We start from the raw sequence: 27,623 nt of genomic DNA, 5'->3' as shown, positions 1-27,623 counted from the left end.
GCGACCAAAGCTGCACACAATACTCAAGGTGTGGTCTCACCAAGGCCCTCACCAAGGTCATCACAGATAAACCCTCAGTTAAATGGTCACCAACAGAAATACGACGAGGAAGGCCATTCGGCCCGTTGTAGACCACCCATCAAGAAAGAGCCCATTGCAGCATCTAATTTTTTTTTCATTGATTGATTTGATAATTAAATGCTCTCGCCTCCACTACCCTATCGGGAATCCATTCCAAGTGCTGATCACTTTGTGCGTGTGGAGAAGAACATTTTAGGCGTCAGACCTAAATTTGCCTTTTACTAGTTTGAAACCGTGCCCCTTCATCCTACTCTCACCGCTTAGTTTGAAGTAATATTATGGAATCATAGACTAGTACAGCACAGAAGGAGGCCAATTCAGCCCATCGAGTCTGCGCCAACGCTCCCTCTAAGGAGCACGGCCGCGCATCAATCCCGGAGGTCCCGCGCAGTCCGCTCGCAAGCTGGAAGATATACTGCGCGGCAAATTTAAAGGGACCGTGCGCGGAAAAAAAAATTAGAGGGAACATTAGTCTGCACTGGCTCTTTCGAAGAGCAATCCCGATAGTACCACTCCCCCGCTCTTTCTCCTTCAAGTATTTATCACGTCGCCTCTGATTCTTTTGGCAATCACCTTAAATCTGTGTCCTCTGGTTATCGACCCGTCAGCCATTGGAAACAATTTCTCTTTACTTACTCTATATAAAACCTGCATGATTTTAAACACCTCTATCAAATATACTCTTAACCTTTTTTTTTAATAAACTTTATTTTATTACTTAGGATATACGGCACAGAAACAGGCCATTTGGCCCAACCAGTCCATGCCGGCGTTTATGCTCCACTCGAGCCTCCTCCCGTCTTTCCTCATCTAACTCCATCAGCATAACCCTCTATTCCCTTCTCCCTCATATGCCTGTCCAGCCTCCCCTTAAATGCATCTATACTATTCGCCTCAACCACTCCCTGTGGTAGCGAGTTCCACATTCTCACCACTCTCTGGGTAAAGAAGTTTCTTCTGAATTCCCTATTGGATTTCTTGGTGACTATCTTATATTGATGGCCTCTAGTTATGCTCTTCCCCACAAGTGGAAACATTCGCTCTGTATCCACTCTATCAAAACCTTTCATAATTTTAAAGACCTCTAGGTCACCCCTCAGCCTTCTCTTTTCAAGAGAAATGAGACCCAGCCTGTTCATCCTTTCCTGATATGTATACCCTCGCATTTCTGGTATCATCCTTGTAAATTTTCTCTGCACCCTCCAGTGCCTCTATATCCTTTTTATAATATGGTGACCAGAACTGTACGCAGTACTCCAAGTGTGGTCTAACCAAGGTTCGATACAGGTTTAGCATAACTTCCCTACTTTTCAATTCTATCCCTCTAGAAATAAGCCCTAGTGCCTGGTTTGCCTTTTTTAATGGCCTTGCTAACCTGTGTCGCAACGTTTAGTGATTTGTGTACAGGAAACTTTCGTTTAACCGGAGGTTAAATGTCCGGAAAGCTCTATCTACCGGCAAAATTCAGGAGCCGTTTCCTATAAGTTTTTTTACTTCTCGTTGCTTTTTTTTCCAGGCTCTGCAAGGTCTAGCTGAAGCTGTTGCTTAGCTACAGAGACGCTTTTAAGCTACGGCCAACTGTTTCGAAGCTGTTGCTAAGCAACAGGGTTTGTTGAGTCACATGGAGCTCAAAAGCTCCGTATGTTTTAACATTAGCGCTGGTTTCTACGGCTGTTTTGATGGTACGGCACCAGCTCGGTCCCGTCAGTGCCGGATACCAGAAAGTTTCCTGTATTTGTACTCCGAGATCCCTTTGTTCCTCTACCCCACCCAGACTCGCACCCTCCAAGTGATACGTGACCTCCCTATTCTTCCTACAAAAATGTACTGGATTTACCTTTCCATTCTATTTATCATCTTCTGCACCTCTATAAAACCTTTCAGTCTTGTCCTTTTAAGGCTAAAAGGTCAAAGTTTCGCGAGGATTTCCTCACACTCAGGACCACTGACACTAGGGGAGGAAATTTTAACCTAATCCACCCATTGGGGAGCTGACGGGATGGTGTAAAACGCCGGCATTACCCCCCCCCTCGCCCAATTCTACTCTCCACTGAAGCCAATGGGCGGGATGGAAATCCAACGCTCCATCCGATCCCATTGGTTTCCCGCCAGGTGAGTTCGATTAAAATTGCCCCCCCTAGGACTCAGTCCAGTGGTGCTTGGATGAATTACCTCTCGAATGTCTCTCATGGTTCTGAAAGAAATCTACCTCCTTTGAATGAATCAATACTACCCGCATCCACCATCTCCCAAGGAAGCCTGTTCCACAGATTGACCACTCATTCTCTGAAATATTGTTCCCACATATTAGTTTTGAATTTACATCTCCCCGCCCCTTCAAGCGCAGTGTCCTCTGGTAAAACTGTTCTGGGGAAAGTGAAACAGCTCGTTAAGGTCGACATTATCTAGTCCCTTTGGAATCCGAAAAACAGCAATCATATCACCTTCTCTTTTCCAGTGGGAACATGCCCAATTTTCATTATCGCTCTTCGGCCATGATCTTATTGAATGGCGGAGCAGGCTCGAGGGGCTAAGTGGCCTATTCCTGCTCCCATTTTTTATACTCTTATAATCCAACCCCTCAATCCTTCTGGTTGCTCTCTTCTGTATCCTTTCAATAGCCGCAATATCATTTCTGTACCGTGGCGACCAGAACTGTCCGAGCTCATACTCAGAAACTGAACGTTATGATTTGATTAGTGCGTCATACACTTTGAGCATGGCTTCGTGTGACTTCTGCTCTACTGTCCTGAAGGAGGAGCTAGTTTGGGCCTAATGGCCTTCTCCGTTCCTAAAAGTTCTTATACTCCTGCCTCGTCTCGTTATCTCGCTCAAAATTGTCATTAGATGCTGGCAGTACCTGCCAGTCTACTTTTGGATGGCAGAACAACCCTCCCAAGTAGTCGGCACGTCAGCTGATGGTCATTTTGGTAAGTTGGCCAAGACAAAACAAGCGGTTGTACCCGGTGCAGTGACAATTTATTTGTACCAAAGTTCCAAACTCATTCTTATTTACAAAATTAACCTAACTTGGGAGAAGGGGAACTTTGACATCGGTAGTGGGGAAAATGCTAGAATCTATATATATAAAGCGGCTCTTCTGTCTGTCTGTCTGTCTGTCCGTTCTCTATACGTTTGAAAGTTACAGAGCGTACCGACGCGCGCGTCGCCTCAAAAGAAAGCTTGCGATTCCGGACCGGTCATAGGCGTATTTACGTTTCGGCCGGACATAAATCCCGCCCGCGGTATCCAAAAAACGTTCAACATTCCGCTCATTTGCATCTCATTAGCGACCGTGTGACGTCGAGGTCGACCAATCGGACGGCGGGTTCCTGGCGCGTGCCATCCTACAGTTGAGTGTCGAGTGACTCGACGATTGACCAATCCTACGCTTCGGTGACCTGACCGGTCGACCAATCGGTGCGTGTGTGGGCGGGCCTTATCCTTCTGAACCGAGGTGAGTGGCCGCCATCTTGATTTTTCACGATTTTTTCCCCCACACTTTCTGTGTGTTAGGGAACTAAGGTAAATATTTTAATGATGTGTTAGGGAATTAAATAACAATTTATTTGTGTTTTAAATTGTGTTTAGCAACCCCCCCCCCCTCCTCCTCACCCTCGCGCAGGGGGGACTCGGGGCCTGAAGCTCAAAAAATTTCTCTCTCTCTCTCTCTTTCTTCCCTCTCTCTCTCTCCTTCTCCTCTTCCCTCTCTCTCCTTCTCCTCTTCCCTCTCTCCTCTTCCCTCTCTCTCCTTCTCCTCTTCCCTCTCTGTCTCTCTCTACTTCCCCCTCTCAGGTTTGACGGTGTCGGGGCCAGAGCGCGGGATGGACACCCGAAGTGATCCGCTTGCTAACGGCCGCCAGCCCGCGGGGTTTCCCTGCCTACTCCCCGCGGGCCGCCTCGCGCCGCTGGCACTGACCGCGCATGCGCCGCCCGCCCGCGAGAGCCCGCTCTGGCTTTTTTTTAAACGGCTGTCCCCGATCTCAATCGGACACGGGAGTCTGCCAACCGGGTCCAAAGGCCCGCCTTGTTCACCAGCAGGTGCTACCGAGGTTAGTCCGGTCGGGCCTGGAGGGAGAGTGTGAGGGAGGGGGGGGGGGGAGAGAGTGTGAGGGAGAGGGGGAGGGGAGAGAGAGTGTGAGGGAGAGGGGGGGGCTTCCCCCCACAATCGCTCTCTCTCCCCCCCACAATCGCTCTCTCTCCCCCCCAGTCGCTCTCTCCCCCCCAGTCGCTCTCTCCCCCCCACAGTCGCTCTCTCTCCCCCCCAGTCGCTCTCTCTCCCCCACAGTCGCTCTCTCTCCCCCCCACAGCACTCTCTCTCCCCCCCAGTCGCTCTCTCTCCCCCCCAGTCGCTCTCTCTCCCCCCCAGTCGCTCTCTCTCCCCCCCAGTCGCTCTCTGTTCCCCCCCCAGTCTCTCTCTGTTCCCCCCCCAGTCTCTCTCTGTTCCCCCCCAGTCTCTCTCTGTTCCCCCCCCAGTCTCTCTCTGTTCCCCCCCCCAGTCTCTCTCTGTTCCCCCCCCCCAGTCTCTCTCTGCCGCCCCCCCACCCCCCCAGTCGCGCTCTCTCTCTCTTCCAACAACAACATGCCCTCGAAAAAGCCTCGGCAACGCCGGGCTCACCCCAGCTAGTCTATTATAAAAGATGTAATAGCAGAGCACTTGGTAAGCAGTGACAGGATCGGACAAAGTCAACATGGATTTACAAAAGGTAAATCATGCTTGACTAATCTACTGGAATTTTTTGAGGATGTAACTGGTAAAATAGATAAGGGAGAACCAGTGGATGTGGTGTATTTGGACTTTCAGAAGGCTTTCGATAAGGTCCCACATAAGAGATTAGCGCGCAAAATTAAGGCACGTGGGATTGGGGGCAAGTTATTGACTTGGATAGAGAACTGGTTGGCGGACAGAAAGCAAAGAGTTGGAATAAACGGGTCGTTTTCCGAGTGGCAGGCAGTGACTAGTGGGGTACCGCAAGGATCGGTCCTAGGACCCCAGCTGTTCACAATATATATTAATGATCTGGACGAGGGAATTGGATGTAATATCTCCAAATTTGCAGACGACACAAAGCTGGGTGGGAGGGTAAGCTGTGAGGAGGATGTCGAGAAACTCCAGTATGATTTGGACAGATTGGGTGATTGGGCAGAAACATGGCAAATGCACTATAATGTGGATAAATGTGAGGTTATCCACTTTGGTGGCAAAAACAGGAAGGCAGATTATTATTTGAATGGCAATAGATTGGGAGAAGGGGAAGTGCAAAGAGACCTGGGTGTTCTTGTGCACCAGTCGCTGAAGGTAAGCATGCAGGTACAGCAGGCGGTTAAGAAGGCAAATGGTATGTTGGCCTTCGTAGCAAGAGGGTTCGAGTACAGGAACAAGGATGTCTTGCTACAGTTGTACAGGGCCTTGGTGAGACCGCACCTTGAGTATTGTGTGCAGTTTTGGTCGCCTTACCTGAGGAAGGACGTTCTTGCCATGGAAGGAGTGCAGCGAAGATTCACCAGGCTGATACCTGGGATGGCAGGAATGACGTATGAGGAGAGATTGTGTCGATTGGGCTTATACTCGCTGGAGTTTAGAAGATTGAGAGGGGATCTCATCGAAACCTATAAAATTCTGTCAGGCCTGGACAGACTAGATGCAGGAAGGATGTTTATGATGGCCGGGGATTCCAGAACCAGGGGTCATAGTCTAAGGATAAGGGGTATGCCATTTAGGACTGAAATGAGGAGGAATTTCTTCACCCAGAGAGTGGTGAACCTGTGGAATTCTCTGCCACAGAGGGCGGTGGAGGCCAGTTCATTAAATATATTCAAAAAGGAGTTGGATATATTTCTTAAGGCTAAAGGGATCAAGGGATATGGGGAGAAGGCAGGGACAGGGTACTGAATTTGGATGATCAGCCATGATCTCATTGAATGGCGGAGCAGGCTCGAAGGGCCGAATGGCCTACTCCTGCTCCTATCTTCTATGTTTCTAAAAGCATTTAATGCAATAAGAGGTGTGTTATCATAAGATCTGAAGTGAAGCATTGACAACTCTTTTAAAAAACTCATTCTCGGGATGTGGGAGTTGCTGGCAAGGCTGGCACTTTCTGTTCATCCCTGGTAGCTTTGAGAAGGTGGGTTGCTTGCTAGGCTGCAGGGCAAAGAGTCAACCGTGTTGGTGTGTGACTGGAGTTGTATATAGACCAGACTGGGTAAGGAGGCCAGTCTTCCTTCCCTAAAGGATAGTGCTGAACCAGTTGGGTTTTATACAGCGCCTCTCATAACCTCAGGACGTCCCAAAGCGCTTTACAACCAATGCTGTACTTTTTGAGTTGTAGTCACTGTTGTAATGTAGGGAACGCGGCCGCCAATTTGTGCACAGCAAGCTCCCACAAACAGCAATGTGATAATGACCAGACAAATTGTTTTAGTGATGTTGGTTGAGGGATAAATATTGGCCCCAGGACACCGGGGAGAACTCCCCTGCTCTTCTTTGAAATAGTGGCCGTGGGATCTTTTATGTCCACCTGAGAGGGCAGACGGGGCCTCGGTTTAATGTTTCATCTGAAAGACGACACCTCCGACAGTGCAGCACTCCCTCAGCACTGCACTGGGAGCGTCAGCCTGGATTATGGGTTCAGGTCTCTGGAGTGGGACTTGAACCCACAACCTTCTGACGCAGTGGCGAGAGGGCTGCCCACTGAGCCACATGGGCACTCCAGATTATGTACTATAGGATGCCTGGCACCTACGGAGCTGTAAAGAGTCAAGACCATTAGGGCAGGAAGAGGGAGAACATGGGCAGAGAAATTATAAATGATCAAATCGTCCAATAAGAAAATATATGTTTGTTGCTGGGTCTGTCTAGAATTCTTTCCAAGGACTCAATTATCATAACCTCATCCAGCAGCAGCAGGTGTTGTCCTGTTGATCCCATTTGGATTTTGCCAATTAATTTACTGGGTCTCAGGCCCTACGACCAGTAGTAGTAGTGATGGGGCACTTTATTGCATGCCAAATTTCCCATGTGTATGCTCACTCAACTCGCCATTAATAACCGCAGTGCTCCAGGTAGACGGGGGGGGCGACCGCTAAACGCTAACCATTCACTCCCAGCTGGGGCCTCATGGCTCATGTCTCGGTGTCACCTCCAGAACGTGCTCAGTGCACAGCGGGTAAACTGCACCTATTTATTCATGTCAGGAATGTAGGACTGGTGTGTGTGTCGGTGTCAGCTGCTTTCTGCGCACTGCACACTGCAAGCAAGGTAGCACATTATTCATGTCTGCCACTGGCCATGGTTTTCACTGCAGCGATTCTCATATCTGCAAGCTACAGCATGGGTAAAAATTAACAGTTCAGCAACATCAGTTACTATCTGGGTCACGTCTACCCAACTGTTAACTGCTGTACCTACGCAACACACACAGGGCAAAAGGTCATAGAGTCATAGAAAGAGGCCCTTTGGCCCATCGTGTCCGCGCCGGCCATCAAGCCCTGTCTATTCTAATCCCATTTTCCAGCACTTGGTCCATAGTCTTGTGTGCTATGGCATTTCAAGTGCTGATCTAAATGCTTCTTGAATGTTGTGAGGGTTCCTGCCTCTACCACCCTTTCAGGCAGTGAGTTCCAGATTCCAACCACCCTCTGGGTGAAAAAGTTTTTCCTCAAATCCCCTCTAAACCTCCTGCCCCTTACCTTGAAACTATGCCCCCTGGTTATTGACCCCTCTACTAAGGGGAAAAGTTCCTTTCTATCTACCCTATCTATGCCCCTCATAATTTTACACACCTCAATCAGGTCCCCCCTCAGCCTTCTCTGCTCTAAGGGAAGCAACCCCAGCCTGTCCAGTCTCTCTTCATAGCTGAAGCGCTCCAGCCCAGGTAACATCCTGGTGAATCTTCTCTGCACCCTCTCCAATGCAATCACATCCTTCCTATAGTGTGGCAACCAGAACTGCACACAGTATTCCAGCTGTGGCCTAACTAGCGTTTTGTACAGCTCCACCATAACCTCCCTGCTCTTATATTCTATGCCTCGGTAAACGCATCACTCACGGCTTCTCAAAAGCTTACAGTGTCAGGGACTCACATTGATACAGTGTCTTATCTCCACGGGTCATCACAGCTGCAATGAGTTACTCTGAAGTGCAGTGACTGTTGTAATATATGCAGCCCAATTTCTCGGCCGTTCGATGAGAGGCTCCTCTGTCTGCTGACCCTGGGGACAGTCTCAACACGTCCTCGAGAGCGCACAGGCCCACAGCACAGAACTGCCTAATCGGCAATGCCACTCAGACAGGCCCAAGAATGGCCGCACTAGTACAGTAAGGGGCTGCATAGAATGACACAGCACAGAAGGAGGCCATTCGGCCCATCGTGCCTGTGTCGGCACTTTGAAAGAGCTCTCCAATTAGTCCCACTTCCCCCTGCTCTTTCCCCACAGCCCTGCAAATTTTTCCTTATCCAATTCCCTTTTGAAAGTTACTATTGAATCTGCTTCCACCGCCCTTTCAGGCAGCGCATTCCAGATCACAACAACTCGCTGCGTAAAAAATAAACAAACAGTCTCCTCATCTCCCCTCTGTGGTTCTTTTGTAAATTATTTAAATCTGTGTCCTCTGGTTACTGACCCTCCTGCCTGTGGAAACAGTTGTTGACAATCACAGTGATCAATCTCTATTAATGAGTCTACAACAGAGACAGACATGAGGCGAGGAAAACCCCCAGTGGTGGAGAGCTTTGCGAACCAGAGGTCCAAAGTCACCTGTTCCTCCCGAGGACGCGACACTCACCTCATCATGTCTCAAATTACTCATAGACTGTATCTCAAAATGTTATTTTCTGAAAGAAATCTATCTAATTTGTATTTGAAGCAATCTACACTCACTGTTTCACCGTCTCCCTAGGGAGCCTGCTCCAAAGATTGACCACTTGCTCACTGAGATATTGGTTTTGAATTTACCCCCATCAAGCACAGACCATGTCCTCTGGTGAAACTGTTCTGGACAAGGTGAAATAGCTTATCACGGTCTACATCATCTAGTCCCTTTACAATCCTAAAAACTGCAATCACATCGCCTCTCAACCTTCTCTCTTCCAGTGAGAACATGCCCAATTTACATAATCGCTCCTCATGATCCAATCCCTCCATCCCCCTCAATCATGCTGGTTGCTCTCTTCTGTATCTTTACAATAACAACAACTTGTATTTATAGAGCGCCTTTAACGTAGTAAAACATCCCAAGGCGCTTCGTGGAGTATTATAAGACAAAAAGTTGACACCGAGCCACATAAGGAGACATTAGGGCAGGTGGCCAAAAGCTTGGTCAAAGAGGTAAGTTTTAAGGAGCATCTTAAAGGAGGAAAGAGAGGTAGCGAAGCGGAGAGGTTTAGGCAGGGAATTCCAGAGCTTAGGGCCCAGGCAACAGAAGGCACGGCCACCAATGGTGGAGCGATTATAATCAGGGATGCTCCAGAGGGCAGAATTAGAGGAGCGCCGATATCTCGGGGGGGGTTGTGGGGCTGAAGGAGATTACAGAGATAGGGAGGGCGAGGCCGTGGAGGGATTTGAAAACAAGGATGAGAATTTTGAAATCGAGGCGTTGCTTAACCGGGAGCCAATGTAGGTCAACGAGCACAGGGGTGATGGGTGAACGGGACTTGGTGTGAGTTAGGACACGGGCAGCCGAGTTTTGGATGACCTCAAGTTTACGTAGGGTAGAATGTGGGAGGCCAGCCAGGAATGCGTTGGAATAGTCAAGTCTAGAGGTAACAAAGGCATGGATGAGGGTTTCAGCAGCGGATGAGCTGAGGCAAGGGCGGAGACGGGCGATGTTACGGAGGTGGAAATAGGCGGTCTTTGTTATGCCACGGATATGTGGTTGGAAGCTAATTTCAGGGTCAAATATGACACCAAGGTTGCGAACAGTGTGGTTCAGCCTCAGACAGATGATAGGGAGAGGGATCGAGTCAGTGGCTTGGGAACGGAATATGTGGCGGGGGATGAAACCAATGGCTTCAGTCTTCCCAATATTTAATTGGAGAAAATTTCTGTTCATCCAGAACTGTATGTCAGACAAGCAGTCTGACAATTTAGAGACCGTGGAGGGGTTGAGAGAAGAGGTGGTGAGGTAGAGCTGGGTGTCAGCAGCGTACATGTGGAAACTGACGCTGTGTTTTCGGATGATGTCGCCAAGGGGCAACATGTAGATGAGAAATAGGAGGGGGGCCAAGGATAGATCCTTGGGAACACCAGAGGTAACGATGCGGGAGCGGGAAGAGAGACGGTTGCAGGTGATTCTCTGGCTACGATTAGATAGATAAGAATGGAACCAGGCGAGTGCAGTCCCACCCAGCTGGACGATGGTGGAGAGGCGTTGGAGGAGGATGGAGTGGTCAACCGTGTCAAAGACAGGTCGAGAAGGACGAGGAGGGATAGTTTACCTTTGTCACAGTCACAAAGGATGTCATTTGTGACTTTGATGAGAGCCGTTTCGGTACTGTGGCAGGGGCTGCAATAGCTGCAATATCCTTTCTGTACTGTGGCGGCCAGATCTGTACGCAGTATTCTAAGTGCGATTGCTACAAGTTGCGTGAGACTTGTGTGATGGGCGATGGCAGCACTATCACCAAACTAAACCCAGCATTAAAAGCAGCTTCAAGGTGCTTTTATATTATGCTAATGGTGCTGGGTTCCTGACGCTCAGGCTCAGCACAGTTTGGCTGGTGGGCAGAGGAAACGCTTCAAGGACACCCTCAAAGCCTCCTTGAAAAAGTGCAACATCCCCACCGACACCTGGGAATCCCTGGCCCAAGACCGCACAAAGTGGAGGAGAAGCATCCGGGAAGGCGCCGAACACCTCGAGTCTCTTTGCCGGGAACAAGCGGAAGCCAAGTGCAAACAGCGCAAGGAGCGCACGTCAACCCAAGCACCCCACCCTCCCACCCCTTCAACCACCATCTGCCCCACCTGTGACAGAGACTGTAGGTCCCGCATTGGGCTCATCAGCCACCTGAGAACTCATTTTTAGTGTGGAAGCAAGTCATCCTCGGTTCCGAGGGACTGCCCAAGAAGAAGAAGAAGAAGAGAAGTTTGGCTACAAGTCAAATATAAAATTGCTGGGATTCATTAAGACCGACGGCTGGGGCGACCCTGCCTGTGGCCCATGTTTTGGGAACCGCATCTCAATAAACCCAACATAAAAGCCACCGCTCTGCGTTAGTCTGTCTCTTCTGCGGAAGAATCAATGAGCGTTTCAGGCACTTCGCTCTGACCTTTCATTCTCTCAGGGCTCCTCCGCTCACTCAGCCTCGCGTCATCCCACTCGTCCCTGGTTGTTAGGCTCAGCATATTTATTTAGCGCACTTACGATTGATTTCTGATAGCTGAGAAGGACAAGCAGCCCCAACACCAGGCTACACGATGCAGCCCAGCAGCCAGCCGAGACATTGATCCATTTGACACTGGCAGCTGTGTTTGTTCGGTGTTAACCTCTGTCACGGCGGGAAGCAGCAGACTAATGGGGGAGGAGGTCAGAGACGTGCGGTTAAGTCTACCTACCCCCGTTCCTCGTTACCTTTTCATTCCCTGGACCCCCCTCCCCGCTCAGACTGAACCCCCTCCTGTTAATAGAAATGTTCGATTAACAAGCCTCCATGACAAAGCACCAAACCTGACACTGACACTTCTTACATGAGGCATTCTCCGACAATTCAGTGCCAATCGTCCACTCTGAACTGTATGGGCTTTGGACCTTTACATCCAGGAAAGAAAGAAAGACTTGCATTTATATAGCGCCTTTCACGACCACTGGACGTCCCAAAGCGCTTTACAGCCAATTAAGTACTTTTTGAAGTGTAGTCACTGTTGTAATGTAGGAAACTCGGCAGCAATTTGCACACAGCAAGCTCCCACAAACAGCAATGTGATAATGACCAGATAATCTCTATTAGTGATGTTGATTGAGGGATAAATATTGGCCCAGGACACTCGGGAGAACTCCCCTGCTCTTCTTCGAAATAGTGCCGTGGCATCTTTTATGTCCACCTGAGAGAGCAGACGGGGCCTCGGTTTAACGTCTCATCTGAAAGACGGCCCCTCCGACAGTACAGCGCTCCCTCAGTACTGCATTGGGAGCGTCAGCCTAGATTTTTGTGCTCAAGTCTCTGGAGTGGGGCTTGAACCCACAACCTTCTGACTCCGAGGCGAGAGAGTGCTGCCCACTGAGCCACAGCTGACACTAAGGAGACTTTTCATCCCCTCAGTTTGTCTTGATTTGACCCTGGGTTACAGAACAGGGTTCTGGCCTGGGGCCAACATTTATCCCTCAACCAGCATCGCTAAAACAGATTATCTGGTCAGTTGCTAGCGGGACCTTGCTGTGCGCAAATTGGCTGGCACATGTCACAGCAACAGTGACTACACTTCAAAAGTACTTCATTGGCTGTAAAGCGCTTTGGGACGTCCTGAGGTCGTAAAAGGCGCTGTAGAAATGCAAAGTTCATTCTTTCTTTACTTACTCAGTTCCCCCCAACCCTACGCTCTGTTTGTAATGTGAGACATACTGCGGTGATGGAGGAACAAACAGGGTCAGTAGTGACCACGGTCCAGTCCCATTCAGTCCAAATCATGCCGCCCCTTAAATAGGTTGACATGAATCAGTTATTCATGAAAGGAAGACTTATGAAATAATACTGAGCAGCCTACAGGTGGCGCTGTCCAGGGAGAGTATAAATACTCGGGCACGGGCCCAGCTTGCGCAGGACATTCTTAACAGGAACTAGTGAAGGACACAACTAGACCTCGATGTTGTAAAACAGTTGATTCAAGCTTTGTTTCATGCTTAGACCAAGTGCCTAGTAGTTTTCTTACGTCATAGGTTATAAACAAGAAAATGTTCCCAGCAGTAATGTCCTGCAGCAGTCACGGTACCCTGTCTTGTACATACAGGCGGTGGGTGGCATTGCAGAAAGTCCAATCCCACTGCTACATCTACAAGCAGCCCTCCGAAATGGGAGTGTCGCTGATAAAATGAGATCGGTGAGCTAAAATCCAGCATTAAATTTAGGTCAATAATGCATTCAAACCCATGAGGTGCCCAGAAAACATCTAGCAAAAACCACACACATAGTAAAGCTCTAAATATGGGCAGGTAATGAGAAAGACCCTACCCTGGTGATCCCTCACATCCAGGATACGGCAGCATAGAGGTTATGTTACTGGACTAATGATGTGGAGATGTGAGTTCACAATCCCACCACGGCAATTAGGAAAGTTAAATTCAGCTAATTAAATAAATCTGGAATAAAAAGCTAGTGTCAGTAATGGTGACCATGAAACTACTGGATTGTCATAAAAAACTCATCTGGTTCACTAATGTCCTTTTAGGGAAGGAAATCTGCCGTCCTTACCCGGTCTGGCCTATATGTGATTCCAGACCCACAGCAATGTGGTTGACTCTTAACAGCCCTCTGAAATGGCCCAGCAAGACACTCAGTTATACGAGGCAGCGGCTCACCACCACCTTCTCGAGGGCAATTAGGGATGGGCAATAAATGCTGGCCTCGCCAGCGACGCCCACATCCCAGGAATGAATTTTTAAAAATATATGTGTATGGCCTATTTAGAAAAGTGCAGGAGTTCCTGCATTAGGCATTCAACACCAAACTCGTTCCGGTTTCCCCTAGTAGTTATCCAGGTCGCCGCGCTCTCTATCACCATAGTGTGGAATAACGAGCAGTGCCGTAATGCCGACTCCTGCCCCCTAACCTATTGAGGAAAAACCCAAACTAATTTCACTTAGGATCCTTACAGACGAGAAAGAGAGACTATCGCCCCATCAGTCTGGCCTGGAACCGAGGCAGAGTCCCAGAGGTAAAGGACAGTATGCTAAACCACCGACTGAACAATTGTTAAGAAATCAGGTTTATCATGAGCTTGAAACTCTGGCATGTTCTTGGTCCCGAAAAATCGGCAAAAAGTTCCTCAGCATTTACAGTAAAGGGAAAGCTTACCTTCGTCAAAGGGCAGCCTCTGATCCCAGCTTCGGATGTAGTCATCCTGCACAAGAGAAGGAGAAGGATATTGTAATGCAAAAGGGAACAACAACTAACATTTATATAGCGCATTTAATGTAGTAAAACGTCCCAAGTTGCTTAACAAGAGCGAGATCAATAAAAACAAAATTTGACACCGAGCCACAGAAGGAGATGTCAGGACAGGCGATCAAAGAGGTGGGTTTTAAGGAGCGTCTTAAAAGAGGAGAGAGAGGCGGAGAGGTTTAGGGAGGGAATTCCAGAGCTCAGAGCTCGGGCAGCTGAAGGCACGGCCGCCAATGGTGGAGCGATTTAAAATCGGGGGATGCTCAAGAGGCCAGAATTGGAGGAGCGCAGAGATCTCGGAGGGTTGTTGGAGGATAGGGAGGGGCGAGGCTGCGGAGGGATTTGAAAAGAAAGATGAGGACTTTAAAATTGAGGCCTTGTCGGACCGGGAGCCAATGGAGGTCAGCAAGCACAGGGGCAATGGGTGAACGAGATTTGGAGCGAGTTAAGATACGGGCAGCAGAGTTTTGGATGAGCACAAGTAATTATTTCAACAGAACATCAATCCTCTAGCTCTTACGTGCAGCTCTGAAGTACTTAAAAAAGATGCAATGAAAGACTTGCATTCATATAGCGCCTTGTTAGATCTCAGGAACAATTAGTTATTTTTGGAGTGCAATGACTGTTGTTATGTAGAGGAATTTGCGAACGGTTGCACTCTATATGATATTTTTAAGTAAGAAATTAATTTTCTCTGACTTATGCCAATAAATCCCTCTCCCGCCCACATCCTCTCTGAGTCTCCCGACCATTCTGTTGCGCACAAATTATTTGATTGCATTTTTAACCGTTTTGTGTGAGTCAAAAGTGACTGGAACGGCGCAAGGACGGGAGTCAGATGGAGATTTTATTCCTCCCACTTCATTGACACAGTCTACGCTTGTTGGCAGGAGAACACAAATAAGTGAAGTTTCCTGCTGATTGCGATTGGGAGACCGCGGAGTCCTGCCCTCACGGATACTCCGCATGCAATGAATTGGTTCGGTAAAGCCAGATGTAACCCCTCATGCTGCATAATTACCTCTGCAGCACCAACTCAGCACTTAAACAATTAACTGCACAGAGTTTACAGATTTTCTTGGTGGTGGCAATAACAGAGAATATACAACAGGCTCCACAGGATCCTGATAGGTTGGCTCAGTGGGGAGCACTCATGCCTGTGAGTCAGCAAGGCCATGGGTTCAATCCCCACACTAGGACTTGACCACGTAATCTAGGCCGACAACTCAGTGCAGTACTGAGGGAGCGCTCCATTGTCGGAGATGCCCCTTTTGGGTGAGACGGTAATCCAAGGCCCGGTCTGCAGTGCACAATTGGCTGCCAAGTTTTGACTACATAACCCCAGTGACCGCACTTGAAAATGAATTGATTGGCCGTGAAGCACTTTGGGATGTCCTGAGATGGTCTATAATTGCAAGTTCCTTCTTTCTTTACAAGATCCACCTTACAAGATATGTTCCAGGTTAATGCGAACACATACATGGAGGTTCTGAACACTTGGGAGGTATTAGACACCCAGGGGCGTGATCTTGCCAGCCCTGGGGAGGCAGGTATGGAGGCGGGACTGCCGGGAAAATGGCAGAATTTGGGGGCGGGTGCCCATTCCGCCCCCAACCCGTCATCTTCCCAGGAGGCGGGTAGCCGACCCGCGCCGGGTCCCATCTCCTGGAGGCGGGAAGGGGATTACAGCCACTTAACTGCCTGTTAACAGTTAACAGGCAGATAAGAGGATTATCCCCATTTTACCCACACAAGTGCCGGCTTCCTGAAGGCTGCAAACCCCGCCAGGGTCACCGAGGTGAGCAGTGGGTCTGCGGGGGTCAGAGGGGTGCAAAAGTGTGCTGTGGAGGTGAGTGATGGGTGCAAGTGTGGAGAGGTGAGTATCTGAGGTAAGTGGAAAGTGTTAGAAAAAGTTTACTTACCTTTGTTTCTTCCTGCAGGCTTCAATCGTTGGGGATGCGGAGAGTCTCGCACCTCACCGGCAGAGAGGATAGATGGCTGCTGCATTCTCCAATGTAACAACCATCTAATTTCTGTAAAAGAGGTTTGATGAGGTCTTGAATTCAAGAACTCATCAAACTACAGAGAATGTCAGTGTTTGACAGTTTCACAGAGCTGTCAAACTATGACAATTTATCTGTCAAAAATGTTTGACAGATGAAACATCATACGCTGACGTTCTCTGTCACCGGCTTCCCCTTAATTGGCCTGCTAAGCCCGCTGGGTCAATCAAGGGAAAATAGCGTGGGTTGGCCACATGTCGATGGAGGTGGGACTAAAACCCGACAAGTGGGAGTCCCGCCTCCAACGCGCTCCCATTGACAAAATCGCCCCCCAAGGGTCAGATCGCAGGAGAGCAGCCTGTAAATGGGGGGACCAGATGGCTTCATTCACGGATCTCCCTGATTTATATTATGATCTGTCACCATGCTTCCCGTGAAGAAAAAAACTTGCATTTATATAGCGCCTTCAACGTAGTAAAAATGTCCCAAGGTGCTTCACAGAAGGGCAATCATACTAAAAATTAACACAGAGTCAAAGGAGGAGACCTTAGGACAGGTGATCAAAAAGCTTGGTCAAAGGGATAGGTGATGTAAGAAAACTACTAGGCACTTGGTCTAAGCGTTAAACAAAGCTTTAATCAACTGTTTTACAACATGGAGGTCTAGTTGTGTCCTTCACTAGTTCCTGTTAAAGAATGTCCTGCACAAGCTGGGCCCATGCCCGAGTATTTATACTCTCCCTGGACAGCGCCACCAGCAGGCCCGCCCAGTATTAAGTCATTTCCACATGAATGACAAGATTCATGTCAATAGGTTTTTATTGGGAGTCTTAAAAGAGGAGAGTGAGGCGGAGAGGTGCATGGGGGGAATTTCAGACCTTAGAGCCGAGGCACGGCCGCCAATGGTGGGGCGATGGAAATCGGGGAGTGCCCCTCAGGGCACCCGCTGCAAAGAGGCAAATTAAATGGGGGGTATCAGCCAAACAGACACCAGAGAACTAAGCCCAGATGACAGCAGCATCCGGAGAGAAAGTGGAACCAAACCACATCATCCGGGCACTGGCCCCTGAAATTTCCAGTGGCTCGACACTGGAGTCGGGCAGCGGTGCTCTGGCCTGACACCTCAATATTAAAGTCCCTGAAACTATGCTGTGCCAATATTAGCATACGATCACTCAATGTATTTCAACAGAGCGCCGATTAACTTAAAGTAAACAGGTTCACTCTGTTAAAATAACAGACGGGAGGAATTTCAAATGACCGGGCCAAGCTTTCATACGCCAATATTTGCACAGCATAATTTCAGAGCTTAAGTTAACTGACTGTTAAATGGAATTAGGTGGAGTCAGAAGTGTCACATGTTCTATTCAACAATAAACTAGTGAGGTAGCGCCGCAGAACAAGACAAAACTAGTGTGTACAACATCTGAATGAACAGGCTTCATTTAGTACTGAGGAAAAGGAGGAGCAATTGTTTAATGTACTGTGTGTGGGGTCATTCACATTGGAAGACAAATTACATTTGTTATTAGGCAGCTAATACATAAATAAATACACACGCACACTAATGGATCTTACTTGCCATCTTACTGCAATTATATAGGGCCCTGGTGAGACCACACCTGGAGTATTGTGTGCAGTTTTGGTCTCCTTACCTAAGGAAGGATATACTTGCCATAGAGGGAGTGCAACGAAGGTTCACCAGATTGGTTCCTGGGATGGAGGATTGTCCTATGAGGAGAGATTGAGTAGACTAGGCCTATATTCTCTAGAGTTTAGAAGAATGAGAGGTGACCTCATTGAAACATACAAAATTCTTACAGGACTTGACAGGGTAGATGCAGGGAGGATGTTTCTTCCTGGCTGGGGAGTCTAGAACCAGGGGTCACAGTCTCAGAATAAGAAGTCGGCCATTTAGGACTGAGATGAGGAGAAATGTCTTCACTCAGAGGGTGGTGAACCTTTGGAATTCTCTACCCCAGAGGGCTGTGGAGGCTCAGTTGTTGAGTATATTCAAGGCAGAGATCGATAGATTTTTGAATATTAAGGGAATCAAGGGATATGGGGATAGTGCAAGTGGAGATGAGGTAGAAGATCAGCCATGATCTTACTGAATGGCGGAGCAGGCTCGAACGGCCAAATGGCCAACTCCTGTTCCTATTTCTTATGTTCTTACAGCGGGACAATATTAACCCTACCTGTCTGGTGGAAACCGGGCGGGCGGACAGTTAAAAGTGCGCCAATATAAGACTTTTAATAAATATAATTTATTAATTTTATATATACAATATACGTATATAGATAACATGGGCTAGTTTGGCATTAAAGTATATGAGCCTGGAGCTTTTTGGGGTGGGATATTAGAATAAGAAAGCTTAACTCATGCTGATGAGATCCGTTTGCTATTTTAATGCTTTTGAGATGAATGGGTTTGTTATCCCATTAAATAGCAGACCAAGAAATCTCCTGCGAACACATTGCATGTTTGGACCAATTTTGCCCAATGCCATTTCTCGGCTGTGGTGCACGGAATTGTTCTGTTCTTTCACGTTATCGACTCCGCTCCTGAGAAGCTTCGGGCTGGACTGCTGCAGTCTCTCTTTAATGGGCCCCTGGGCTAAGACAACCCTTTGAAAAAAGCGTGTTTATTGATCCTTTTCCCGTCTGGAGAGAGTGCGCCAGACACCACAGAGCGGGTAATTGATGGGCAGCAGTGACTGACGATGCAGTAACTCAATCGAGCCCTTCTGATAACATCATCAACCGTGAAAGCATAGCCTATGTCAGCAGAACGGCCCGGAGTGAATGCCCTAAAGGAATACTCCAGACTAAAGGCAAGTTCTTGAAAACACACACACACACACACACACACACACCTCAGCAATAATCCTGAGGATTGGGAGCAGTTTAGGAGTCAACAAAGGAGGACAAAGGGATTAATTAAGAAAGGGAAAATAGAATATGAGAGTAAGCTTGCAGGGAACATAAAAACTGACTGTAAAAGCTTTTATAGATATGTGAAGAGAAAAAGATTAGTGAAGTCAAGCGTAGGTCCCTTACAGTCAGAATCAGGGGAATTTATAATGGGGAACAAAGAAATGGCAGACCAACTAAATGCATACTTTGGTTCTGTCTTCACAAAGGAGGACACAAATAACCTCCCAGAGATGCCGGGGAACATAGGGTCTGATGAAAGAGAGGAACTGAAAGAAATCAGTATTTGTAGGAAAATGCTGTTAGGAAAATTGATGGGACTGAAGGCTGATAAATCCCCAGGGCCTGATGGTCTACATCCCAGGGTACTTAAGGAAGTGGCCCTAGAGATAGTAGATGCATTACTGATCATCTTCCAGAACTCGATAGACTCTGGAACGGTACCCATGGATTGGAGGGTAGCTAATGTTACCCCACTATTCAAAAAAGGTGGTAGAGAAAAAGCGGGGAATTATAGACCGGTAAGCCTGACATCGGTAGTGGGGAAAATGCTAGAGTCTATTATAAAAGATGTAATAGCAGAGCACTTGGAAAGCAGTGACAGGATCGGACAAAGTCAACATGGATTTACAAAAGGTAAATCATGCTTGACTAATCTACTGGAATTTTTTGAGGATGTAACTGGTAAAATAGATAAGAGAGAACCAGTGGATGTGGTGTATTTGGACTTTCAGAAGGCTTTCGATAAGGTCCCACACAAGAGATTAGCGTGCAAAATTAAGGCACATGGGATTGGGGGCAAGGTATTGACTTGGATAGAGAACTGGTTGGCGGACAGAAAGCAAAGAGTTGGAATAAACGGGTCGTTTTCCGAGTGGCAGGCAGTGACTAGTGGGGTACCGCAAGGATCGGTCCTAGGGCCCCAGCTGTTCACAATATATATTAATGATCTGGACGAGGGAATTGGATGTAATATCTCCAAATTTGCAGACGACACAAAGCTGGGCGGGAGAGTAAGCTGCGAGGAGGATGTCGGGAAACTCCAGTACGATTTGGACAGGTTGGGTGATTGGGCAGAAACATGGCAAATGCACTATAATGTGGATAAATGTGAGGTTATCCACTTTGGTGGCAAAAACAGGAAGGCAGATTATTATTTGAATGGCAATAGATTGGGAGAAGGGGAAGTGCAAAGAGACCTGGGTGTCCTTGTGCACCAGTCGCTGAAGGTAAGCATGCAGGTGCAGCAGGCGGTTAAGAAGGTAAATGGTATGTTGGCCTTCGTAGCAAGAGGGTTCGAGTACAGGAACAAGGATGTCTTGCTACAGTTGTACAGGGCCTTGGTGAGACCGCACCTTGAGTATTGTGTGCAGTTTTGGTCACCTTACCTGAGGAAGGACGTTCTTGCCATGGAGGGAGTGCAGCGAAGATTCACCAGGCTGATACCTGGGATGGCAGGAATGACGTATGAGGAGAGATTGTGTCGATTGGGCTTATACTCACTGGAGTTTAGAAGATTGAGAGGGGATCTCATCGAAACCTATAAAATTCTGTCAGGTCTGGACAGACTAGATGCGGGAAGGGTGTTTCTGATGGCCGGGGAGTCCAGAACCAGGGGTCATAGTCTAAGGATAAGGGGTAAGCCATTTAGGACTGAAATGAGGAGAAATTTCTTCACCCAGAGAGTGGTGAACCTGTGGAATTCTCTGCCACAGAGGGCGGTGGAGGCCAGTTCATTAAATATATTCAAGAAAGAGTTGGATATGTTTCTTGAGGCTGAAGGGATCAAGGGATATGGGGAAAAGGCAGGGACAGGGTACTGAAATTGGATGATCAGCCATGATCACATTGAATGGTGGAGCAGGCTCGAAGGGCCGAATGGCCTACTCCTGCTCCTATCTTCTATGTTTCTATGTTTCACACACACACACACACACACACAGTCTGAGTATTAAACAAGGCTTTAATCAACTGTTTTTCAACATGGAGATCTATTTGTGTCCTTCACTAGTTCCTGTTAAAGAATGTCCTGAGCAAGCTGGGCCCATGCCCGAGTATTTATACTCTCTCTGGACAGCGCCACCAGCAGGCCGCCCAGTATTATTATATAAGTCATTTTCACATGAATGACAAGATTCATGTCACACGCTTCTTAAATGCATCTACAGCTTCACATCTTGTTGCCGTTTCAGTTGGTGGCGTTTATATCTGGCAGATAGCTTGCGTGCTTATACTCTGAGTCACTGTCAGTCAATGCTGCTGCATTACAGCACGGCTCATTGACCTCTGATGCACAGGTCCATACAGTGGACAACACAAACAAACATAAAGCTCCCGGACTGCACTGTTCCCGCTACAGCAGGATCCAGGTCACCTGCGGTCACACTGCAAGCTCCCTAAATGGCCTCGTAAATGCCTTGAGGCTACTTTTATGTAATGACATATGCACAATTGATGCCCTGGGCAGGTCAAGCATCTGAGTGTCAACTTGGTTTAATTGAGATGAGGGAATGTACCACCCGCTGCCCGCGCTCTCCTGCAGACCCGTCAGAGATGGGCGATTTGGGAAGAGGAGACGTGGGGGGGGGGCGTTGGCAGAAAGGCCTCCAACGGGCCTAGAGGAGGGAGGAGGCAGCGTAAACACGGGACAGCGATGCACAGGCTGAGCGGGAAGAAGACAGGACAAGCAGAAAGGGTGGGGAGAGAGAAGGGTTTTAGGAGACTTCTGAAAGCCAGGAGGGGAAAGAGGTGGCAAGGACGGAGGGATTTAGAGCAGGAGAGGTGTAGTGATTGAAAGAACTGCTGCTATACGTGGAGTGCAGGAGGCAGGGAATGTAAACGGCCAGGCTGGATTTACTAACAGCATTTAGACTTTGTGGCCTTAAGAAAGTCACAGCAGCAGAATAATTCTGTGTATTGTACAGTATAATTCCCCTGTCCTTATAACACAGTATATTACCCAACTTAATGTGAGCTACAGCACCAGCACTGAACATTTTAGTCTAGGCCCCGTACTCTGGCATTCCCTCCCTAAACCTCTCTGCCTCTCCATCTTAAGACCCTCCCTTAAAATTCACCTCTTTGGCCAAGCTTTAGGTCACTCCCTCCTCCTGTGCAAGCTCCCACAGACAGCAGCAGCAATGTGATAATGACCAGAGCATCTGTTTTTGGTGATGTTGGTTGAGGGATAAATAATGGCCAGGACACTGGGGAGAACTCCCCTGCTCTTCTTCCAAACAGTGAATCTCATACATCCAAACGAGAGGGCAGACGGGGCCTCGGTTTAACGTCTCATCCGAAAGACGGCACCTCCGACAGTGCAGCACTCCCTCAGCACCGCACAGGAGTGTCAGCCTGGATTTTTGTGCTCAAGTCTCTGGAGTGGGAGCTTGAACCCACAGCCTTCTGACTCCGAGGTGAGAGTGCTACCCACTGAGCCACGGCTGACACCCAAGGTTACAGAGGATGGACGCTGCCTAATATCGGGAAACAGGTAAGGGACAGGCAGCCATATTTGTACTTGCCGGCCAGATCCATAAGCAAGGAAGGAATGTGGGTGGCGATTTTACGGGCAAAGTAAAACACTATTAGATACAAGTTCTTTCTTCCTTCAAATGTCTCTAGTTTGAATTTAAATGTAAATGAGGGTCAGTGTCGACACCTGGGAATCCCTGGCCCAAGACCGCACAAAGTGGAGGAGAAGCATCCAGGAAGGCGCCGAACACCTCGAGTCTCTTCGCCGGGAGCAAGCGGAAGCCAAGCGCAGGCAACGCAAGGAGCGCACATCAACCCAAGCACCCCACCCACCCGCCCCTTCAACCACCGTCTGCCCCACCTGTGACAGAGACTGTAGGTCCCGCATTGGACTCATCAGTCAGCTGAGAACTCATTTTTAATGTGGAAGCAAGTCATCCTCGGTTCTGAGGGACTGCCTAAGAAGGAGAAGAAATGAGGGTCCATTTCTCTTTTGTAATAGAAGAGTGTTTAATAAGAAAAAACATATATTAGAGTATTTACAGTAATCAACAAACCAACCATGTATTAGAGTATTTATGGTAATCAACAAGTGGACCATGAACTAGAGTATTTATGGTAATCAGCAGATGAACCATGAACTAGAGTATTTATGGTAATCAACAAATGGACCATGAACTAGAGTATTTATGGTAATCAACAGATGAACCATGGACTAGAGTATTTATGGTAATCAACAGATGGACCATGAACTAGTGTATTTATGGTAATCAACAGATGAACCATGTATTAGAGTATTTATGGTAATCAACAGATGGACCATGAACTAGAGTATTTATGGTAATCAACAGATGGACCATGAACTAGCATATTTATGGTAATCAACAAATGGACCATGAACTAGAGTATTTATGGTAAGCAACAGATGAACCATGTATTGGAGTATTTATGGTAATCAACAGATGGACCATGAACTAGAGTATTTATGGTAATCAACAGATGGACCATGAACTAGCGTATTTATGGTAATCAACAAATGGACCATGAACTAGAGTATTTATGGTAATCAACAGATGAACCATGAACTAGAGTATTTATGGTAATCAACAAATGGACCATGAATTAGAGTATTTACGGTAATCAACAGATGGACCATGAACTAGAGTATTTATGGTAATCAACAGATGAACCATGAACTAGAGTATTTATGGTAATCAACAGATGGACCATGTATTAGAGTATTTATGGTAATCAACAGATGGACCATGTATTAGAGTATTTATGGTAATCAACAGATGGACCATGAACTAGAGTATTTATGGTAATCAACAGATGAACCATGAACTAGCGTATTTATGGTAATCAACAGATGAACCATGAACTAGAGTATTTATGGTAATCAACAGATGAACCATGAACTAGAGTATTTATGGTAATCAACAGATGGACCATGAACTAGAGTATTTATGGTAATCAACAGATGAACCATGGACTAGAGTATTTATGGTAATCAACAGATGGACCATGTATTAGAGTATTTATGGTAATCAACAGATGGACCATGTAGTAGAGTGTTTATGGTAATCAACAGATGGACCATATATTAGAGTATTTATGGTAATCAACAGATGAACCATGAACTAGCGTATTTATGGTAATCAACAGATGAACCATGAACTAGAATATTTATGGTAATCAACAGATGAACCATGAACTAGAGTATTTATGGTAATCAACAGATGGACCATGAAACAGAGTATTTATGGTAATCAACAGATGAACCATGGACTAGAGTATTTATGGTAATCAACAGGTGGACCATGTATTAGAGTATTTATGGTAATCAACAGATGGACCATATATTAGAGTATTTATGGTAATCAACAGATGGACCATGAACTAGAGTATTTATGGTAATCAACAGATGAACCATGGGCTCGAGTAAAACTATCACTAACCTCCACTTCCTGACAGGCGGCACGAGATGGAGAGAAAGCACAGGGAAGAAAAAATGAAAAGAAAACAATTAGCAAGTTGGGGGAAAATAAATTGATACTAAACCAACACGCTATCAGAGAGTCCCTTTAATGGGAGCCATGCACGGAGCCCAGGCTCACAGGAAGCAATCCCTTTAATACAGATACCCTGCCAGAATCTGAGCCCATGGGACACAATCCCGTTGGTGCAGACACAAGCACAGAATCCAAGCCTACGGCACCTAATGCAAAAGCAAAATACTGCGGATGCTGGAAATCTGAAATAAAAACAGAAAATGCTGGAAACACTCAGCAGGTCAGGCAGCATCTGTGGAGAGAGAGAAACAGAGTTAACGTTTCGTGTCGATAACCCTTCGTCAGAACTGGAAAAGGTTAGAGATGTAACGGATTTTTAACCAAGTGTAGGGGGAGGGAGAGGGAGGAAAGAACAAAAGGGAAGGTCTGTGAAGCTCGAGGAACAAACCTCATCTTTCAATTAGGCACTTTACAGCCTTCCGACCTCAACATTGAGTTCAACAATTTCAGACTATAACCTCGGCCCCTACTTTTTTTTCTTTTTTCTCTCAGATGGCAGCTGTTGATGATTCTGCCATTTACACCTCATCTAGACTCATCTTTTGTTTCTTAACTTGTCCCATTACCTTCTCCTTTTGCCTTGCACCATCATCCCTTTGTCTTTTAATCTCTCCTGCCTTCCATCCTACCACAGACCTTCCATTTTGTTCTTTCCTCCCCCTCCTCCATTTCCCTGCCCCTACACTTAAAAATCTGTTACATCTCCAACTTTTTCCAGTTCTGACGAAGGGCCATCGACCTGAAACGTTAACTCTGTTTCTCTCCCCACAGATGCTGCCTGACCTGCTGAGTATCTCCAGCATCTTCTGTTTTTATTCCTAAGGTACCTAATCCCTTCCAGACAGATGTGCCAGCACAGAGCTGTGGGCCACACTGCACCCAGCTCCTTTAACAGATCAAGGCAAAGCTTCGGCCTATAGCAGGCAATCCCTTTAATAAAGGCACGTGAGCACAAGGAAAGAAAGAAAGAACTTGCATTTATATAGTGCCTTTCACAACCTCAGGGCCTCCCAAAGCCCTTTACAGCCAATGAAGTACTTTTGAAGTGTAGTCACTGTTGATCGGTCCTTGGACCCCAGCTATTCACAATATATTAATGATCTGAACGAGGGAACTAGATGTAATATCTCCAAGTTTGCAGACGACACAAAGCTGGGTGGGCGTGTGTGCTGTGAGGAGGATGCCGAGAAACTCCAATATGATTTGGACAGGTTGGGTGATTGGGCAGAAGCATGGCAGATGCAATATAACGTGGATAAATGCGAGGTTATCCACTTTGGTGTCAAAAACAGGAAGGTAGATTATTATCTGAATGGCAATACATTGGGAGAAGGGGAAGTGCAACGAGACCCGGGCGTCCTTGTGCACCAGTCGCTGAAGGTAAGCATGCAGGTGCAGCAGGCGGTTAAGAAGGCAAATGGTATGTTGGCCTTCGTAGCGATAGGGTTTGAGTACAGGAACAAGTATGTCTTGCTGCAGTTGTACAGGGCCTTGGCGAGACCACATCTTGAGTATTGTGTGCAGTTTTGGTCGCCTTATCTGAGGAAGGATGTTCTTGCCATGGAAGGAGTGCAGTGAAGATTCACCAGGCTGATACCTGGGATGGCAGGAATGACCTATGAGGAGAGATTGGGTCGATTGGGCTTGTACTCGCTGGAGTTTAGAAGAATGAGAGGGGATCTCATCGAAACTTATAACATTCTAACAGGATTAGACAGACTAGATGCTGGAAGGATGTTCCCGATGGTCGGGGAGTCCAGAACCAGGGGTCACAGTCTAAGGATAAGGGGTAAGCCATTTAGGACAGAGATGAAGAGGAATTTCTTCACCCAGAGAGTGGTGAACCTGTGGAATTCTCTACCACAGAAGGCAGTTGAGGCCAATTCATTAAATATATTCAAGAAGGAGTTGGATATATTTCTTAAGGCTAAAGGGATCAAGGGATATGGAGAGAAGGCAGGAACAGGGTACTGAATTTGGATGATCAGCCATGATCTCATTGAATGGCGGAGCAGGCTCGAGGGGCCGAATGGCCTACTCCTGCTCCTATCTTCTATGTTTCTCATTGAAATTTAGAAGCATGAGAGGTGATCTTATTGAAACATGTAAGATACTGAGGGGGCTCGACAAGGTAGATGCAGAGAGGATGTTTCCCCTCGTGGGGAAATCTAGAACTCGGGGGCATAGTTTCAGAATAAAGGGTCGCCCTTTTAGAACTGAGACGATGAGGAATTTCTTCTCTCAGAGGGTCGTAAATCTGTGGAATTCTCTGCCCCAGAGAGCCGTGGAGGCTGGGTCATTAAATACATTTAAGGTGGAGATAGACAGATTTTTACAAGATAAGGGAGTGAAGGGTTATGGGGAGCGGGCAGGGAAGTGGCTTTGAGCTCAAGATCAGCCATGATCTTATTGAATGGCGGAGCAGGCTCGAGGGGCCAAGTGGCCTATTCCTGCTCCTATTTCTTATGTTCTTATTTCCACCGCCCTTTGTGTGAAGAAATGCTTCCCAATTTCACTCCTGAACGGCCTGGCTCTAATTTTAAGATTGTGCCCCCCCGAGGCCACCGTAGCCGGGGCTGTTCCTGTCCTGTGTGGCTCAATACTACACAGTGTGACGCCTCTGCCCTCTGCATCACCAGGGACTTACAGGAACGCCGTCGAATTAAGACTTTTGAAATTAAGGAAATGAATCTTTGATGAAGAAGCCAGGTCTCATTCTGTGTTTTAAAATAGTGTTGTTTTCACCTGGAGCTGGGAGCTATTCAGTCAAGCAAAGTATTCCTCATGAGGGTATCCAAGGTCATGTTGAGTCTTGCATTATTTAAAATGGAAAAGCTTATGAAATCTCAAATAAACAATTAAACTAATGGTTAAACGGCGCACTCCTAACCACAGAAGGATGATTGTTGCATGTATGATTTGTTTAACAGATTAATAATTGCTATTGCCCCATATTAATTTAAAGAA

The 27,623-nt window shown here is 47.2% G+C and overlaps 1 protein-coding gene across 1 annotated transcript in view; it reads right to left on the bottom strand.

The window, feature by feature from the left end:
- Window positions 1-27,623, bottom strand: part of LOC147098664 (testican-2-like) — an 89,457-nt gene that overhangs the window by 44,188 nt on the left and 17,646 nt on the right. Inside the window, exon 2 of the mRNA XM_085970654.1 lies at window positions 14,088-14,133. Within this exon, the coding sequence (XP_085826780.1) occupies window positions 14,088-14,133 (46 nt within the window). The remainder of the gene's footprint in view (window positions 1-14,087; window positions 14,134-27,623) is intronic.

This window comes from Somniosus microcephalus, chromosome 29 (genome assembly GCF_052327205.1).
Source record: "Somniosus microcephalus isolate GS21.2 chromosome 29, FLI_Smic_1.0, whole genome shotgun sequence".
NCBI classification, from domain to species: Eukaryota; Metazoa; Chordata; class Chondrichthyes; order Squaliformes; family Somniosidae; genus Somniosus; species Somniosus microcephalus.
This window is presented reverse-complemented; position numbering and strand designations above follow the sequence as displayed.